Below are 20,604 nucleotides of genomic sequence, written 5' to 3' on the forward strand. Positions count from 1 at the left end.
TGTTCTCGGATCCTTTCCAAACAAATCTACACGCAACTTTGTCAAGATAATCACAAATAGATTGAGGATACCACTGGATTTGCATCCCATACGAAGGTATAGAGTTAATAACCGCAGTCGCAAGAACTAAACGACCAGCCTTATTGAGGAGCCTCCCTTTCCAAGAAGCCATCTTGGACTCCACACGATCAACCACATCCACAAAGTCTTGTCTAGTTATACGCCCTTGAAAAAGTTTGAAGCCGTGATATTTTCCCAAGTTAGAGGTGAATCTCATATTGGTGATACCAGCAATCTTATTCTTTTTTGCATTAGTAACACCTGCAGAAGCAAAAATAACTGATTTCTCGAGACCGACTTTTAATCCTGAGAAAGCACAAAAATTCTCCAACACCTTGCTGATTTGGCGAGCCTGAGAGACTTTCGCTTTCCCAAAAAGAAGCACATCATCTGCAAAAAATAAATGAGAAAAACTAGGGCCATTCCGAGAAAGTTGAATAGGCATCCATCTATTAGCATTCACTTCATTGGTAATCATGCCTCCAAGCCTCTCCATGCATAACACAAAGAGATAGGGAGATAGAGGGTCACCTTGTCGTAAACCCCTTTTAGGAGTGAAGCTCTCAGTCCTACTACCATTCCAAAGCAAAGATATGGAGGAAGATGAGATACCATGCATGATAAGAGAAATAATAGGTTCAGGACAGGCAAAACAATTTAGAGTCTGACGAAGGAATCTCCAATCCAATCTATCATAAGCTTTCTCCAAATCAAGCTTGAGAATAAGATCACCTTTCTTGCTCTTCTTCTTTCTTAAGTGATGAATCATTTCCTGAAGCACTATAGCATTGTCTTTAGTACTTCTTCCCGGAATGAAGCTGCTCTGAAGAGGGCTAACAATACGACTTAGAATAGGGCGAAGTCTATTGACCAACACCTTAGAGATTAACTTGTACACCACATTACACAAACTAATGGGTCTGAAATCTTTAAAAGAGCTCGGATTGTCACCTTTTTGAATCAACACAACCATGGTCTCAGTAATGCTTGGATCAAAAGTACCAGAAGCAAAAGCTTGTCTAACCAAATTCCAAACATCATTCCCAACATCCTTCCAAAACATCTTAAAAAAGATAGGTTGAAATCCATCTGGCCCAGGAGCTTTGTAAGACTTCATACTCATAAGGGCTTGATAAACTTCTTCTTTTGTAACAGCTTGAGTAAGGGTCCTTTTGTCATCATGAGTCAGAGCATTATGATGGCCCCCACTCTGATCTGTCCTCAATTCATCCAAAGTTCCAAATAAACATTTAAAGTACTTTACTGCTTCATTTCTCAATATATCAGGGTCGGTACACCAAGAGCCAGGAGCAATGTGAAGACCATGGATCTTATTTCTTTTCCTCCGCACTACAGTTTGAGCATGGAAGAAAGAGGTGTTTCTGCTTCCAAGCTTAATCCAATTCTCTCTAGATTTTTGAAACCATAATGTTTCCTGCTGAAAAAGGACACCTTCATACTCTTGCAAAAGATCCTTGTGCAGAAGAAGAAGCCTAGCTGAATCAACTTCTTCAAGCACACGCTGAATACCCCTCATTCTGGATTCTAGATGTTTTTTCCTCCTAAAGATATTACCGAAATGCTCTTCATTGAAAGTCAAAGAATCTTTCTCAACACTCTGAAGAGAAGCAACCACACTCCCATTACCTTTATTCCAAGCATTCAAGACAACATTTGAATAACTAGTATGAGTGCACCAAGCAGCTTGAAACCGAAACGGCCTATGACCTCTATTAGAAACCTGATTACACCGAAGAAGAAGGGGATTATGATCAGAATGACGTCTCACAAGATGTTCCACTGTCGCCTCTTGAAAGCTCATCCTCCACTCGTGGTCACAAACCCCTCTATCGAGCCTTTTGGAATGTGATATTATGGAGTAATATTGAATAATTCTTGAAAATACGAAAGTGAGTAATATCCCACTTGCTGTTAAAAAAAAAAAAAGAATAATATCCCACTTAAAAAAAAAAGTGAATAACATTGTTGATTTGGGAGTAATTTACATAATATTAACAAAATCGTATAATTAGACCAAATAACTAATGTTACATTGAAAAAATAACAACTCTTATTTTACGACTTTTAATTTACAAATATCACTCTTGTCAAAAAAAAAAAATTACAAATATCACAAGACTTTTTTAATTTACAAATATCACAGTTATTATAAAAAAAATCAATGATTCGTGCTGACCTAAGTCCACTTATTTTAAAATTGTGAATATTTAAATTATAAAAATTACCTCACAAGAAAAAACTGAATTATTCTGGTAACCATAAAAAAAATTATTCTCAATTCTGTACTGTCATGATAAAATGGCACGACTTGCAATGTCGAGGTACGAACTCCGGCCACCACAAAAAAAAGTGGCACGACTTGTACAAAAAAAAAAAAACCATGGTACGATTCTATTTTGGTATACCATTACGATTCAAGAGTAAAATACTTTTTAGATATGTTAGGGCGCAACTTCAAATCCATAACTTATTGGGGAGTGACTTCAAATTTGTAACTTCTCACTTCTCGACACTTATGTGTGAATTTCATTATTAAACTCTTTCGAACCAAAAAAGAATACTCTCCAAATCCAAGGCTAATCATCATCTAAAAACCTGCACCTCTAGCAAGAAACTTCAAATTAACATGTATTGCATTGCACATACACATATCTATACAAAATTGTCATAAAATAATGAGATTCTGAAACATGAATCCACGAAACAGATAACTAATAATATTTTAACTAGCATATCTTGAACACAAGTATGTGTATACAAGCTGAACAGACCTACTCAGTGACATAGGTGCCGGTTCGAAAAATTAACATAGGGCATAGGCGTATTGTTCTGGATTGGACTTTTGAGATGGCCGAAGCCTAGCTAATATCATATCCATGACATTCAAGCAAAAGGGTAAACTTCTTTCGCAGATTAAGACAGGACTCGACGATTCTACTCCACCTGCAGAATAAATTTACAGAGGTCCTGCTATGCTGGTGCTACTTACACCCTCCATAATAGAAAATCTCATATCTTCAGATGGTTTCCAGTGTCTTTTCCTCTGATTGATGAACCAATTATTTATCTGCTTTATATCAAGTCCAGTCATATCTGACAGCTGCAGTTTCTCCTCCTCCTGAAAAATTCATCAAATTATAATCTATCAGGATTTTAGCAATTTGAATATTATGTCAAATGAGCAAAGAAGCTTGACAAAATGGAATTGACGTTGTTATCTTGGAGTTCAAGTCAACCTTTTGCAAATGCAAGTTAAGCTTGTTGGACACATAATCTAGACCTCACCATGCCAAAAGTTTTCTAGTACAAACACACACTGTAACACCAACAAAATGGACTAGGAACCTTTTATCAGATATATAATCAAGTCAAGAACATGATTTTGATATTTATAAATCAAACAACTTTTTTTGTCTTAACCCTTCTGTTTCCAAATGAAGGAGACTCCGGTAATCCGGAGTTCAGTTGAGAGTTAAAAAAAGTTTGACCAAAAATTATTCCAGTCAGGATTTGAACTCAAATTTCCTCGAATCATTCGTTGGACAAAATATACATATTGCTTTAGTTAACATTAATTGCACAATATGTATGCTTTCTTATATAAAAAAAATATATGCTAGCATGTTGTGTGATATTAATTGGAATTTGTATTACCGTGGGATAAGGCCACCTATAGTGGACGTTCCACCAATCCATCAATGCTTTTCTTGCATCCTTTGGTAGTTTACCCTTTTTCCTTTTCTTGAGAAATTCCTGTCTTAAGTTGCTAAGGTAACCCCCGTACTTACGAAGGAGCATTTCTTTAAGCTCTTTATCACCTGGACATGATGTGCCACAAAGTTCATCATGACCACCTTCTACTGCTTCAACCTTTCCACAACTCATTTCATCCTCTGATGTCCCTGCTGCCTCGTGATCTAACCCAAAAAAAGGACAAAATGAAATCAAGAAATGCACAACATTAAAAAAAAAAAAAAAAAGCATTCCACAACATAATTTTTTTTAATAATTTCAGTCTAATCAAGAAATGCAAACTCCATATCAACTTAATTAGTACAAATATACTTGATCAATTTTTGTTGAATGTGTGTACATGGTGTAGTGCTATAATCATCAATTGAGAGTATATATGTATGAAATAATACACCAATTATTATATGCCGAATGAGTCAGCCCTATACTTTCTATAGCTTCAATTTTTCATGTCAATATATTAAAATGGTCCCCCCCTCCAACATTTTATTATTAGTGAGAATATCCAACAATTAACTTTCGCTTTCACGTACGTGAAATAAAATGATTGGGACCATCTCTTTCATGGTATGTACGACTAGTACTACTCGATAAAGAAACAACACATAAAATTTACCTTGGAATTTCAAGTATATTCCAAAACATTCTCACCATGCATGCAACTATATAATAGCCAAAACATTCCCATTTCATTACTTGAGTAGGGAATCCAGAAACCACTGTTTTATAGAAATTCAATATTGAAATTGAAAAGATATAATGCAGCCTTGTCATGGAAAGGAAGAAAAGAGTAATTCACTGCTAGGTTCTTTGAAACAAAAAGAAATCTGTGCAAAATCTACACAATTATTTTATTTTTCATTAGATAGAAGCTATGAAGCCCGGATACTATATGAGTGCGGGTATGATACGACACAGGTACACGGATACGTGAAAATTTTAAAATTTAGGATACGATACAGCTAAGATACGTTAACAAATTTTTTATACTAAAATTTATATGCATGTAAAATACCTGAAGAAATAAGCATTGATTACTCTTGATTATTATATTATTCTACTAATGCATATCTAAAATTGAATCATATGCATCTCCATTGAATTTCACATCATTGTCTCACATTTTTACCCTTCATTTTTTCTAGGATATGTATATGTGAAGTATCTTATAAGTATCTTGGTGTATATGTGGAGTATCTTATAAGTATCTAATAACATATTTTTTTAAAATTAAAATATTTAATTCAGATACTTCGTGGGTACGTATCCGAGAGTATCCGTGAAGTATCGGTATCCGATACGGGTACGTATCCGAGAGTATCCGTGAAGTATTGGTATCTGATACGGGTACGTGTCCGTTTTGGAGTATCCGGGCTTCATAGGATAGAAGAAACAACATTAGCCATTGGAAAACTCACATGTAAATGTTTTTGTCAGTTGAGTTAAGACTTATGGACAAAATCTACATTGACGAGAGAGAGAGAGAGAGAGTGATGCATACACATAACACTAGGGCCACTGTGATGATATACAAAAATATTTTTTTTTTGTACAATGGAGACGGTTTGAACCCAGGATCTCATACATAGTACTCAAACTCCTCACCATTGGACCAATTTCAGTGGCTTATGGTCTACAATTAAAACTTGGTAAACTATATATATAATTAATTGAAATTCAAAAAAATCAATATAAAAATAATATCCTCCCTAAGAGTACTTATGGAATGGGTTAGATAGATTTTGAGAGCAAAAAATATCTGACTTGATCCCTTTAGTTTTGTGATTTGATCATCCAATCAATTTGATATTAAAACCAATTCCCATGTATTTGAGATTGGATTGGCTTGACTATTGTATACAATATATTACATCATAGAAAGCGCATGTCTTGGTCAACCCTATCAAACCTCAAATAAATTTTAATAACTACATTTTTGGTGTGTTGACATGTTAATTTAACTCCCACCTACCCAAACCCGACCAAATCCGCCCCGTTTAAGGGAAACTCCACTATGATGTGGCCAAGTTAAGTTTTTATATTGGACTTGACTCATTCTTACATGAACGGGTAAGGTGAGGTGTATCTTTTTCATAGACTTTATTAATCAAACCAAATTTTTATTTAATGTATAGCTCTTCAATGAAGGTTGACTTAATTGACAAGGAGTTGACTCACCCACAAAGTTGTGGGTAGGACTCATGCTACCAATGCGAGGACCTCTTTGGTGGGTGATATGTACATAATGTACTTTTTTAAATGTTCTTTTTGTATAGGTTTGCTTTGAATTTGGTGAGCCCCGAAACCCAACTAAACTAAACTTGAATTTACCAAAGAAATTGAATGTGGGTCTCGGAATTTTCTTGATAGGAGCGGTACGAGGAAACTCAGCCCCGATTGGGGGCGGAAATGCGTGCTTATTTTCAAACCCGGCAAAGTTTGGGGACAAATGCAGTATTTTTGTGAAAATTCGGGTTGGGGGTGTTAGAGATCAAAACAACCCCTAACCCACCCCGTTGCCTATATATTAGTGTGTGGCTGAGTGGAATACGAGAGACACTCGGACACGTGAATAATAGATGAATCACATTATGAAATTGTACATATTCATTTCCAATAATCTTCATTGAAAAACACAGTATTGAATTAGTTGATCATCCATATTAGATGAATGCAAATATACAATGGTACTCATAGATTTTGGTTTCATGTCATATTTTTACATTAATTTAAATTTATATTTAAATGTTAAACAAATTTTTGCTATGGGTACAACCGAAATTCAAATTCATTTTATATAAGAATTAAAATCCATATTATTGTCGGACAACAAAAGATAGCACAACTATGACTGATTAAAAAAACATATCATATACATGTTTTTTTTTTTTAAAAAAAAGCCGGAAGGAAACGATATATTAAAAAAATCAAATCAAGCCATCTCGTACAAAGTGTACCGAAAAAAGTTTGACAAAGAAACAAAGTACTACACAGTATCTGAAAGAAAGGAAGAACGAACAAAATAACTAAGCAACTGTCTCGTAAACAGAAAATAGGATTTAGCCTCCATAATTGATAGTCAAAGTCGAATAAAACATATTTCGATTTCGACTTAAACCACCAATAGAACTGAAGTTTTACCCTTTCACAAAGAGCATGTAAGTTATCCTCCTTCCTCTAGAAAATACGTTGTTACGTTCCTTACAAATAATCCAAATAACATAAAGCCAAAAAACATTTAGGGAGCTTTGAACCTTATGCAAAAAAAATCCCTAAACTAGTACTAGTGAGAAATATTTATATGACACAACGCCAAATCAAAATCATTTAGGCACACATTCATTAAAATATCTATCATATAATAATTTCAAAAAGATATATTATTTCATTCCTTGCTATTTCATACTTTTCCCTTTTATGTGTGTGAGCCTAAACGATTTATATTTATGTTTGCGACTAAACAAGTGTATCTCATTTAGCTGTGGTCCTGAGCATGGGCCGAGGGGGAGGCAGTCCAGGGCACCATATTTTCAGGGGTACCAAAATTTTATAATTTACCTATATATAATTTATATATTAAAGGAGAATTTTATATTATTTAAATTATGTAAAATACTTGCTGACAAAGTTATAGGGGCATTACAAAGTTAAAATTAATAAATGCATGCGATTAAAGAAAATATTGAATAAAATCAATTAATTACTTAAATTTCTCATACTCCATATCATTATTCTAATTGCAGTGCCTCAATTGTGGATGTAATTAATGATTTTATTAAATATTTTATAGTGGTTTATGAATATAAACATTGAATTATTATCCATATATGTTATTGTGTAAAACATGCTCTCTTTAGTTACTAAATTCTCACAAGTGCCGAGTGTAGACTTTGGATCAAGAATCCTACTTTAGAGTCACTTGGTTCACATTTCAAAGATCTATACTCGTGTTCTTTTTGGACAATGTCAAATGAAAATGTGCAATAATCTTTTTCATTTCTTTTATCCTTGTGTATTTTTTGTTAATTTTTTTTTAATAGAAGCACCATCTCATGATTCGCCCAAGGCATTTAAATTCGAAGGACCAGCTTGATCTCATTACTAGCAGTGCTAACTTAAGAGGACAGATGGTCGTGACGCGGGCCTCAATGGAAAGATTTGCTACTTATATATAGTACTATCCTGCTACTAGCAGTTAAAGAACTATTAGAAAATAAATTCATCTCCATTATTATCGTACATAATTAGAGGGCCATTCGTGTTACAAAAAAGAAAAGGGCCACTCATGTTCAGGACTTTTTCAGCTAAAAACAAAATGTTTACAAGATTTATTCAAAACAAAAAAAAAATGTTTACTAGATAAAGAAAAATATCCAGATATTTAAAGGCATTATGAAATCCAATTAAGTTCTCTTTACCTGAACGGTTGTAATCGGATGACATTGTTTGTGTCCCCTTGCAAAGTTCGTTTAGTTGTGATTCAATATTGCACAAAAATAATGTTGCTTCATTGAAGGGCTTGGATAACTCCTCTTTGTATCTATGAAGAACTTCACAGTATGATTCCTAATCACCAAGTGTAATAAATTAAATGTTAGCAACAGTAACAACATTAAATATAACATATGCATTTCTTAAGTCTATCCATTCCATCTGATTTAATTAATGTAATAAAAAAATATAGTAGAAAATTGGACTTGGAAAAAATAAATTACTTAAAAGAATATACCATGAAGTGGTCAAGGTCAGGATCATCTCCTATCTCACGGAAAGCATTATTTTGGTGGTTTTCACGCCCTATTTCTTCAAGAAGAGAAGCAAGTTCTGTTGGTGCCCCAACCTTCATGCACAATATATAGTATTCATATGAATACAAAATTAGATTATTTAATTTTAATATATAAATAAACTAATCATACTATAAAAGAATAAAATATAAAGCATGTTAGCTAAGAATTAATTAATATTTATAATAATAGTAACAACAATAATACTAACCATATGATTGAGTGAAAAATATATATGATGAATTAAAGATATAGAATAAAAAACCTTTTGGCATTCTAAAAAAGCAGATAGTAGATTTGGATAAAGAGGGTGAGTTGCGATCTGGTTCTTGATAATTCGATCCGTCATATCCAACCTTATTAGATCCGATTGGTTGTGTTCCATGTGAAGGTAGTTATTATTAGCAGCAGTCCTCCTAGATGCAATCCAGCAGCAGAATAAGAATAAACGTTAACCTTGCCATCAATATGACCCACTGTAAAAGGACATTCAACTTGTGGTAATTATTTTCCATGTATATCTAAACTCACTTGACTCAATGTTAACTGACAGGTTCTTCTAAAGTTATTAAATACTACTACTAATATCCAATTATACGTATAAAACTATAGTACTACTGGTAAGCAGTCAAACAAAAGGAGATTAGGATAAAATATATATGCTGCACAGCTAGATGTTATCTTGAACCAATAATTTAAACAATAATATAAGATCTAATTGAAACTAGAACATATTATATCATATATATGGTGGAAAACGAACAAAAACAAATCTAATATAATACTTGAATACAGCATCAAGACCCGTGTAGGTTTTTTATTTCACCTAGTGGAGAATATAATCCATATTCGTATAATATTATAAACAACTGAAGTTATTATAGTAAAAACGTTTTATTTGAACCTCAGCTAGCTAGAGAAGAAACAAACATAAGAAGTGGGAAAGGAAAGAGTGGAAAGCTGGGTTGGCTACAGCACCTGGAAAAGACCAGACCTTATTTTTGCTTTTCTTTTCCAAGAAAACCTGGGGAAAAGGAAAGAGAGGAAGGCACACACTCTCACAACAAGGAGAGAAAATCTAGAGAGAGAAAGAGTAGTAAATTGTGAGCGTGTACATGTGAAGTGTTTTGATATGTGTCAATGTGCAAAGGAAGGAAACAGTAAGAAGGATTTGACAAGGTTAAGGTGATTAGCTATGTAGGCCGTACTCGTAGGTGTCACTCACTTCTTTTCAACAAGACACGACAATTACCCACGTCAGTATATCCCATTGGTCATACTTATCAAGGGCCCCATGTGTATCCCTGCAAATTACTCACTCCGTCCCGCAATAGATGACTCATTTGAAAATGTGTAGTTTTGATCTAACTTACTTTGATCCTATTTTTCTACTAATATATAAAGATAAATAATACTATTATATAAGATGTCGTTAGATTCGTTTCAATGAGTATTTTCAAAATATCAAATTTTCATAATTTTTTATAAAATATTATTCAAGATATTTAAGCTCAAAGTTATGCATTGACATGTGTAATAAGGTCAACTGTGTCAAGTATTATGGGACGGAGGGAGTACCATTTTTTTATACCCAAAATTATGTCCACCATGTTTTAAATTTCGTCATTTTCTTTTAGATTTACTACCAACACTAACAAATTGCTTACTTAGTCCAAGGTCGGATCGGATAAAAGATAATCTAACAATCTATTTCTAAATAGGACAATCTTTATCTCGCAAGTTGTTAAATTAGGCTTAATTTGATATTTGATCCCCTAACTAATTTGTTGTTTTCATTTTTGTCCCATAAGTTTTAAAATCAACGATTTGGTCCCTCAATTTTTGCTTCAGTTTTCAAAAAAGTCATTTTCGTCCAATAAGTAACTGCCGTTAATCATTTCCGTCAAATTCCATTTGTTCTCGTTACTATTCATCGAATTCTTTTCCCCAATTTGTATTAAATCTCCCCAGAAATTCAATTGCACAAACTAAACCTCATCCTGACAACAATAAAGGATTTGGGTTTTTGAGATTAATGAGATGAATTAGCTAGGGATTAAATCAATTTGAGAGGGGGAATTTATTGATGTTGTGAAGTAGATTTGGAGATTCTGCAGGAATTCGAGAGAAGAAATTGGAAAAGGGGTTTAATTTCTATAAAGTTTTGCACAAACTGGGTTTCTAGAAGTTGGAAAAGGGGTTGAAATTTGATGTTCATGTTTTCACGTTGTCGAACTCGTTTTTGGGTTTCACGTTTTTGAATTGGGTTTCTGGTTCAAGTTTTGCTGGAATGACGAATCTGAAACACCACAAATCCGAACCTAGATTTTGTTTTTGAGATTTTGTGATTCATGCTAAATTCCTTCTCTTTTTTTTTGACAGTATAATTGAAATAAGAAGATGTGGTTTATTGATAAATGGAGAATGAATTGAATAATAATGAATGAAGAAGAAGAAGAAGTGGATCGAACTAGAATGAAAGGGGGAAAAGGTTGATGAAGGTTTAAGGAAGAAGAATGGAGAAGACGATGAAAAGTGAAAAAATTAGAAGTGGATTGAAATATGATTGTGATGAAGATGAATTTCTGGAAAATAAGGACTGCATTCCTGGATTGATTGTTGTTGTTGTTGATGAAGATGATGAAGAATAGTGAGGATGAAGATGAAGAAAGAGAGAATTAATTAGTTGTTGTTGATTCACCATAAGATAAAATAGACCTGCGAAATCCAATGGTCATTGTTTAAAAAAAAAATCAAACGGTTTAAATTTAAAAATTAATAAGATCTATGGTGGACCAACATTGTTTGTGTTCCACTTTAGACATTTAAAGTTAAAGTTAACGGTCCAGGACCTTTTTAAAGACTGATGCAAAAATTGAGGGACCAAATCGTTGATTTTAAAACTTATGGGACCAAAATAAAAACAACAAATTAGTTAGGGGACCAAATATCGAATTAAGCCCGTTAAATTATGTATGGAGTTGTGTTAGACTCAACTACAATTTCTAAGATAGTATCAGAGTCTTCTCCATTATCTGTTGGGTCATCTGTTATAATGTTTTCTATTATTGAACCACCCAACGCTCTTGATGTCCAATCATGGACGTGGTGAGGGGTGTGTTAAACGGTCCCACGTAAAATAAAAGATTGTCCGACAATATGTTTATAAATGGATGCAATACTATCTCACAAGCGGTTTTGTAAGGTTGTATTGGGGATCAACAAATTGGTAAATACATTTCATAGATATGCATCATATCTTTCTTATTGGAACCTAATCAATCATTATGTCTTAATGGTTTAATCTAGGTTTTTCTAGCATTCTTCTATCACTATGTGGTAATTAGATTTTCTAACATTGTTGTGATTTGCATGAAACATGTAACATTGTTGTGATTTTTCTACATCTCTTGAAAACGAATCAATTATTGCACCTAATCGATCTATTTTTTATAAGAGAAATGATATTTTGACAACCACTTTTTTGACAACTTTTGGACAACTTTCTCTCTCATACTCACATGATGTTGTTATCCTCTCTCTTCCTTTTCCTCTCTCCATTGTTTTTGACCAATAAGAAGTGAGAAAAACAAGGTTGTCAACAAAGTTGTCATCAAATGGATGTCAAAATATCATTACTCTTTTTATAATGCTATGGTAGCTATTGAAATAGTATACTATATGAAATCCAAGATCAAAGGGAGGTCAGGAGATGTGGCTTTGAAGCTTGATATGAGCAAAGCTTAGCCATAATTGACAAGAATTATTTATGAAGTGTTATAGTTAAACTAGGTTTTTTGCAAAGGTAGATCAGTTGATAATGCTTTGTGTGGAAACGGTTGATAATGCTTCATGTGGAAACAATTTATTAATTGGTTCTTGCAAATGATAATGGTGTAGAGGTCATATCACTCCATATATAATGTTACCTAAAGGAGACCCACTCTTTCCCTACTTGTTTATCGTATGTGTTGAAGGTATCACTTCCTTAATCAGCCATGTCGAATAAAGTGGAGATATTCATGGGGTGAAAATTTGCAGGAATGATCACATTATTTCACATCTTCTATTTCAAGAAGATTATTTATATTTTTTTTTAGATTCATTTCTAATGACGCTCTTAGAATGAAGAACATACTCACTACCTATGAAGCGACTTTCAGGCAAGCTATAATCTTTGTAAATAAAAAAAAAATTGCAAAATAATATCTTTCATGCTAAACAAAATAATATTGCAATTATACTTGGTGCTCAAGATGTCCTTGGAACGGGGATGTATCTTGGGCTACCTTCAATGATATACAAGAAGTAAAAAATATTCACTTTTAGCTTCACATAAAATCAAGTTTGGAAGAAAATTAATTCGTGAAGTAGTAAATGCCTTTCCAAAGCATGGCACGAGGTTCTAATTAATTATGCGCTCTATTCGTTCCAAATGATACTTGTCTTTCCAAAGCAGGACATGAGGTTATTTCCAAAACAAGGCAAGCGTCATTGTACGTAAGGATACATGTCTTTGTACGCGAGTGTTTATCGTCTTTATAAGCAAGAGTTGTAATAGATATTCCCTTCGGTCACTATTATAGGCAAAAGTTCACTTTTTAAATTCATTCAATAAATGGTGTATGCAGTCTATATATAGACCACATACATCATTTATTGAATGAATTTAAAAGTCAACTTTTGCTTGTAATAGTTATCGGAGGGAGTACTTGTTTTTGTACACAAGTGTCTATCGTCTTATTGAATATTTAATTATTAATGAAATGACTTGAACTTGTTTATCAACAAAAAAATACTTGACACATTCGAATTTACAACTGTCAAACGTCATGTAAATTAATCATTTGTGTGACATCCTTGGTTAATTTTGCATATTTATTGAAAGGATACAAATTACACCAACAATTTGTTGATCTAAGTGGTAAGAAACTTGAGCCATTTATGCATGGGGTGACGAGTTCGGCCATTGATTCTTTCGTATAGAGAAAATTCAATTAGAATACAAGAATTCATATTGTGTGTCTCATCAATTCTTTGATAGAGATTATTCATTGTTAAATAATAGTAAAATCTTTATACCTACTAGCAAAAAAACTACACTGATGTGTTTGTTTATCCGTTTTTCTACTGACGTAATTGCATATATAAAGGGCTACCAATTTTGATATATACTATGATCAAATAAGATTAAAATAAATTATTTTAAAGTGTCAAATATTGTTCCACTTACGGTGTTGTTGTTTCTGATTTAAAGAGATTTAACTATGGTTTTAATTAATAATTTAAATTTATATCGTAGTTGCGTTGTTTCTATTCTTTTTCTTTTTTTAGTTCCCGTTTACAAAAAAATGAAATTGCTGTAAAATTTGTTAAAAAAAAAAAATGAAAGTAGAAAAATCGCTAAAAAAATTATGTATATGCATTGATAACATATTAAAAAATAGTTCCATAAATCCTAGTTCAACGGACAAAAATTCCAAAATTGTTAAACCAAACGTGATGATCGGGGTTCAAACTCCGACACCTCCACATTGTGTATGTGATTTTATGATGGTTTTATTATTTCATCTATCTAAAAAAACATCTATTAAAAAAACCATATTAAAAAGATATCTTTAAATAAAGGGAAATTAGTCACTTTAGTCCTTGAATGGGAAATGAATAGTCACTTTAGTCCTGAATGCAGTGAAATTGCAAAACAGTCCCTGAATGTAGACTTTGATGATCAATTTCATGGACTAAAGTGACTAACGGAGTCTACATTTAGGGACTAAATTGACTAACGGAGTCTGCATTCAGGGACTAAATTGACTAGCAGAGTCTACATTCAGGGACTATTTTGCAATTTATCTACATTTAGGGACTAAAGTGAGGACTCATTTCATATTCAGGAACTAAAGTGACAAATCTCCCTTAAATAAATGAATATATTTTCAACTGCAGAGAGCGCATTTTGCAAATAATTAGTGACTTTTTCCCATTATTAGGCCATTTTGCATAAAACCCATAATGTTTTTCAGCCTTTATTTATTTTTTACTATAACAATATAAGCATAATGTCTTTCAGCTTGAGAAATGCACGTATTGATGATCAAGTTTATAAATATCTGCTTTATAAATTCAGAAAAGCTCGGGTACGAGCACAGCAACACTCATTGTTTTTCAGAATATAGAAGATGATGTGGTACATAGATTATGAAGAGGTGTTCCCCACTTTTTAGGCGATAATATCAGTCATGCAAAGTAGAAGTAATTCTAGCCGTTCCCACCATAACTTGCTCTTTCAAAATGCATTTAATTCGTCCGGCCCCGTTGTGTGAAGTTTTTGGAGCTTGCTATTGTTACCTTCGGTCATAATTATGAATAAATTTTACTTTTTAAATTCATTTAATAAATGATTTACGTAGTTTATAATATAAACTTTATACATCATTTGTTAAATAGTTTAAAAAAGTAAAAATTTACTTATAATCGAGACTATATGAAGTAGTTGATAGAGTGGTATAAAAACATCTATAAAAGGACACCCACTTTTGAGTATTTAAATAGGTAACACTATGCATAGCTCATTTATAATTTTTTATGAATAATACTTAATAAATATTCAATCTCTCCAACCCAACACTCACAAATAACTTTATATCATTGCATTTCAACAACACTCATTACAAAAATGTTGGTGCTTATTTGAGCATCTCAACTCAATAAGCACCGTCCTCCCCCCAGGAGCTATGCGCAACCAATACTTATTGGATTAGGATCTCCCATTGAAGATGGCCTAAGGGTAAGAATATCATAGTTTTGTTTTAGTCTGCCAATAAAAATTCATTTATCATGAGTTTTTTTATCTAAAAAAAGGTCTCATATGCAAACAAAGAAACATTTTATATTAAAATTTAGGAAAATTACACTCGTCATCTCTTATTTAAATCTATGTAAAGAAAACACCTTCTTTCAACTTTTTTGGCCTGACTTTTTCTCTTTTCAGAAATGTCATCAATTTTCAATATAAATAAATAACACATGTAACAAATATATAAAAAAAATTAAATATTAAAACAAATTTAATAAACGTGATATGAATATATATATATATATATATATATATATATATATATATGGTTTTTTCCTTTATCATTTAAAAAGCGTAACAATACTTACTTTTTTATTATCTCAATTATACTCTTAAACAACTTTTTCTATAATAAAGATTATTGTTGGTGTCATTAAAAAAAAGAACTTAGATTATATTTATTTGTTATATCGTTGGTGTCATTGAAATAGATAAATTAAACATGGTTAGTTTAGTTTGTTATAATTTGAATGCAACAAACATTTATATTTTTAGGTTTAATCAAAATCAAAGTTTCATAAAAAAAACACCGTTCATAATTTTCAAACGTTAGCGCAATAAAAAGAGCGGAAAGACAGACACGTGAGTGCCCGTCTTTTCGTAATATACTAACAAATTTTTCATAATATACTAACAAATTTATTTATTTATTATATTTATAGTTATGGATACAAATCGAGTCTTATTGTTCAATCCGGTTTAACATCCATGTAAACTTGTTATAGAGACCGAGTCATACAACCGAGTCACCCGGTTTAATCCAATTCAGTCATGCGATTCAACCAGTGACTCAGTGGTTCAACCATTGACTCAATGACCCAGTGACCTTGCCGAGTCGATGACCGGTCCGAGTTTTAAAACTATGGTTAAAAAAATGTGTTAGTAGCATTCGTGCAAAAATATTGACTTTTACTGCTATAAAGAGATGAGGGTTTTGGAATTTGAAAAATAGGAAGAAAAAAATGGTTAAATGCGTAGATTTTTTTTTTTAGGGAGTTTAATGCGTAGATTTGAAATCTGACCAAAGGATAAAAAAGTTTATTTTAAGGTTGTCATATAAAGACTACTCGATCAAAATTACCTAGTTGAGTAAATTTATAAGTGGAATAAACATGTTTTGTTATAAAATAAATAAATACTTTTGTGAACTATATCAATGTGTGCGTAAATTACCCACAATTCTTTTTTCTTTTTATGTGAGAATTATCCACAACCTTCAAAAAGACAACCTTGACATCATCTACGAAAAAGACATGATAGAATCCTAATCTATTATTTTTAATCTTATTCCTACACTTACCTAATATATGATATATCCCACTCATATACCTACAAAGACTTTACAAAACAATGATCATTATAATACCTAATTATATATTACAAAATTATGCCCCTGATGTTAGGTTGGGATTTGATTTATGAGGAGGAAAAAAACCAATGGACTACCTTCAGACAAAATCATGTTAGATGTCGATCAAGTCGTGAATCTGCCAGAAAATGTTTATAGCATTTTCCAACAAAAAAAAAAATTAACAGCTAAACTAAAACTTTTTAAAAATACAATTGTTGAGTAAAATTAATCTAATTGATTCAAAAAAGAAATACTCCATCCGTCCTATTATAAGTGAAGTTTTTCTCATTTCACGCATATTAAAAAAAAGTAATACTATCAACACTCTCTTTTAAACATTCTCTCTAATACTTATTCTCTTATTGGTTTAAATCATTGTGAGTCTACACTTTGAAAATAGAATCTACACAAAGTGGTGGGAGATGCATGAATTTCATTTGATAAAAGAGTGAATGCTAGAGAGACTGTTCAAAAGTGAGTGTTGCTAGCATTCTTAAAAAAAACTACTCCCTCTATCTCTAAATTATACTCCATTCGGTCACTATTATAAGCAAAAAACTACATTTTAGATTCATTGAATAAATGATGTATATGACCTATATTAATGGTCGCATACATCACTCATTCAATGAACCTAAAAAATAATTTTTTTTTGCTTATAATAGTGACCGGAGTGAGTGGTCGTTTAAGGTTTGTGCACGGTTATTAAAGAAATGATTAATTGTGTTGATTTTGATGATAAAATTAGTACTCCATCTGTTTCACAATACTTGTTCATTTTAAAGAAATTACACATACCCATAAATCAAATAAATGTTGTCATTTTTTATAAAATTCTTTGTATTTTTTCTATAATACCCTTAGTCATTTATTATTTCATTCTATTATTTCTCTCTACAATAAATAGGTAAGGGTATTATTGATAAATCAATACTCCCTCCGGTCCTATTTATAAGAAACATTTGACTTTTTTGATTCATTGAATAAATGATGTATTTGATCTATATTCTAGACCAGATACATGAGTTACTCAATGAATCTAAAAAGTCAACTTTTTCTTATATATAGGACCGGAGGGAGTAATTAATGTTGCATTGAAACTTGAAAGTGACAACTAAAGTGAAACAAAATTATTCTCCAAAATTGACAAGTATTATGAAACGGAGGGAGTATCATTTACTAAAACACCCTTATTAATTGTAGTTAGTGGAATAGTTAAGTTAGATGAAATTCAATAAATAAGGGTATATTAATGGAAAAAAATAATAAATGATGTGTTGATATTCTAAAGTGGCAATTATTTTGAGAAAAAAATTGTAAAGAGACAATTATTGTGAGACGGACGGAGTATATAAGTAAAAGAGATAGAAAAATTGTTTTAAGTGTCTTTGTCAAGTATTGATGCATTCTTTATCATAAATGTAAAGTAGAATATATTAAATTAGAAGTGGTGAAAGTAGTATTAATTAGATTTAAAATTGAAAAAAAAAAGTAATTAATATTGTTTGAAAAATGAAATGAGTCAATATTTTTGCAAATGATTCACTTATTATAGGATGGAGGGAGTATATTTTTTTTGAATGAATAAAAGAAATATAATAGATTTAATGAATGAGGTTAATATAGATGGTTGGACTATGTGTTCCATGCGTTGTAATTTGGATGTAAGTTCAGAGTTCACCGATTGGTCGATTTATACATAAATACTAAATTCTAATGTAGAAATAGTTGTGCTTGACCCTACACAAGTTTGCACATGATAAAAAAAATATCTTTCGTAATTTTCAAACGTTAGCGTAATAAAAAAAACGGAAAGACATGCACGTGAGTGGAGTGTAATAAAAAAAAACACCCATTCTCTTTTGTTAGTTTAAATAAAAATTTATAGCAATTGTCTTTTTTTAATATCGCCTTAGTTTTTTCAATGCAACAATTACTAAATGATATGAACTCACTCTATAAAACAGTTTCACACTTCCGATGAGAATTATATTACCTGATATATTTTAATTCAACATCTAAAAATTAACAACTATTCTACAACGGTGTAAAAATACACCATTTATAATTATTAATGTGACTATGAGAAAAATAAAACTAATTAAAAATAAAATAATACATTCCTAAAAAAATACATATACGCCGTTGGACATTCAAAAAAGAAGAATGATATTTAAACAATCATTTTGTGACAACATTTATGACAACTTTATTCCTCGTACTCACTTCATATTCTCACTTTCTCTTTCTGTAGTTTTTATACCAAGACCTACATTTTTTTGTATATTTTAGTTGTCTTTAGTTATCCAATAAAATAGTTGTTCAAATAACATTTCTTTTAAAAAAACTGTCTAACATGGTAACATTTTTCATATTAACCTTAGAGAGATTTAATTGCCAGCCATAAGAACACAAAAGACATGATAGGAAGCCAAGTGAAGGTTATGACTTATGAACTGGGAGGAACAGTTTTGGGAGTGGAGTAGAACCCCATTCATGAAGACCTGACAACTATTCAATCATTTTTTTCAAGGGTTGGCACCCCTCGTTAATGAGGTATGCTCAGTAGGACCCTCCCACATAAAGTCTGTTTAGTTTTTTTGTTATAATACTTCATTTATAATTTTTCTTTTTGAAGTCTATATAAAAATAAAAGAAATGTTAACAAATGTTTCAGAAATATTGATTAAGGAAGCAAATACAATAGTATTGTATTATAAATTTTGTAATCAATTCCTCAAAAGTGTGTAAAAATGAAGGACTCAATATTGCAAAGCACTACCAAAGTAGTTTTGTATTAGATAGAGCTGTCAATATGAGATTGTGTGTAAGCATTTGGATCAATTTAGCTGTGAGATGGCATCTGGACAAGGACAGCCCTCCAATAGTGTTCATCTCTAAGCATTTGGATACATAGGCTGCTCTTAAACATTACAACATGGTCCCTAGACTGCTCTATCAAGATTGGTGGTATTAGAACATCAATTAATTGACATCAAATAGAACTATCACATAAAAATACACCACTTATAATTGTTTTTTAGAGAGCCACTTATAATAGTTGATGAAACGGAAAAAAGTAACACAAAAATAAGTGTATTCCGACAATCAACATGTTTTTACCATTTGCTTTTGATAATTTTGGCTTCCTAAAACCAGAGATTGTTGACCTTCTACAAAGAGTTTAAAGAATCATGCACATCAATGTCATGACTTCTAGATCCATAAATATTGTGTACGAGAATTGGTTTTACCATCTAAAAAGGCCTAACAACGCAACTTGTTGTCCGCTTAACTTCTATTCATGCGTAATTAGTCCTTAATATATATATCCAATCCAAATCCAAATCATATACAAATACATCATTTTGATGCCCACATAACAATTCTCCTCTATGAATAAAGCCAGCAATGAAAAGATAAAGCTCCTCAAGAATAAATGAACTCGACTTTTATTTACTTTGTAATGACTAAACTCACCTTATCAGATGTAATAATTTTATTGGCTCAATTATAACTCATTTCATAAAAAAGAAGTCGACATATACTTTATATTGTGTCGGAAATTTGACAAGGTGCAACCAGTTATAAATTAAAAACCGACAGAGCTGATTATAGTACAGCAGAACAATACTAGCATAGCAGTATTGTATTATTGCACACGAGATTTACAGAAACAGAAACCCTACCAAGTAACCAAACCCCATTGACTCCAAAACAGTTAGTACTCAGATATGCAGTTCTCTGTCCCACCCAAAACAGATCAAGATTCCATA

General features: G+C 31.8%; 1 protein-coding gene across 6 annotated transcripts; it reads right to left on the reverse strand.

Moving 5' to 3' along the window:
* Window positions 1-2,696: 2,696 nt before the first annotated feature.
* LOC146957334 (homeobox protein knotted-1-like 10) lies at window positions 2,697-9,719 on the reverse strand. 6 transcript variants are annotated; one of them, XM_085735856.1, is made up of 6 exons: window positions 9,616-9,719; window positions 8,887-9,037; window positions 8,564-8,674; window positions 8,253-8,400; window positions 3,736-3,998; window positions 2,697-3,199 (listed from the first exon to the last, which is right to left on the reverse strand). In XM_085735856.1, the coding sequence occupies exons 2-6, from the start codon at window positions 9,004-9,006 to the stop codon at window positions 3,038-3,040; spliced, it is 804 nt and encodes a 267-aa protein (XP_085591982.1). In that variant the 5' UTR covers window positions 9,007-9,037; window positions 9,616-9,719; the 3' UTR covers window positions 2,697-3,037. The 6 variants fall into 6 exon arrangements, with proteins under 6 accessions (XP_085591982.1, XP_085591977.1, XP_085591962.1 ...); XM_085735851.1 differs by having other exon boundaries at window positions 8,887-9,097; XM_085735836.1 differs by having other exon boundaries at window positions 9,600-9,719.
* Between the last annotated feature and the right edge of the window lie 10,885 nt (window positions 9,720-20,604).

The sequence above is a fragment of the Medicago sativa genome, chromosome 1 (genome assembly GCF_051527215.1).
Source record: "Medicago sativa cultivar Bolivia chromosome 1, Bolivia_mono, whole genome shotgun sequence".
Lineage (NCBI taxonomy): Eukaryota > Viridiplantae > Streptophyta > Magnoliopsida > Fabales > Fabaceae > Medicago > Medicago sativa.

Bases quoted from the DNA above. Each gene is read 5' to 3' on its own strand.
- LOC146957334 (XM_085735856.1), bottom strand. From the start codon at position 9,006: ATGGAACACAACCAATCGGATCTAATAAGGTTGGATATGACGGATCGA. The intron at 8,675-8,886 runs GTTTTTTATTCT...TTGTGCATGAAG, and splicing joins CTTTTTTAGAATGCCAAAAG to GTTGGGGCACCAACAGAACT. The intron at 3,999-8,252 runs GTAAAGAGAACT...TTTTTGGGTTAG, and splicing joins ATCCGATTACAACCGTTCAG to ATCACGAGGCAGCAGGGACA.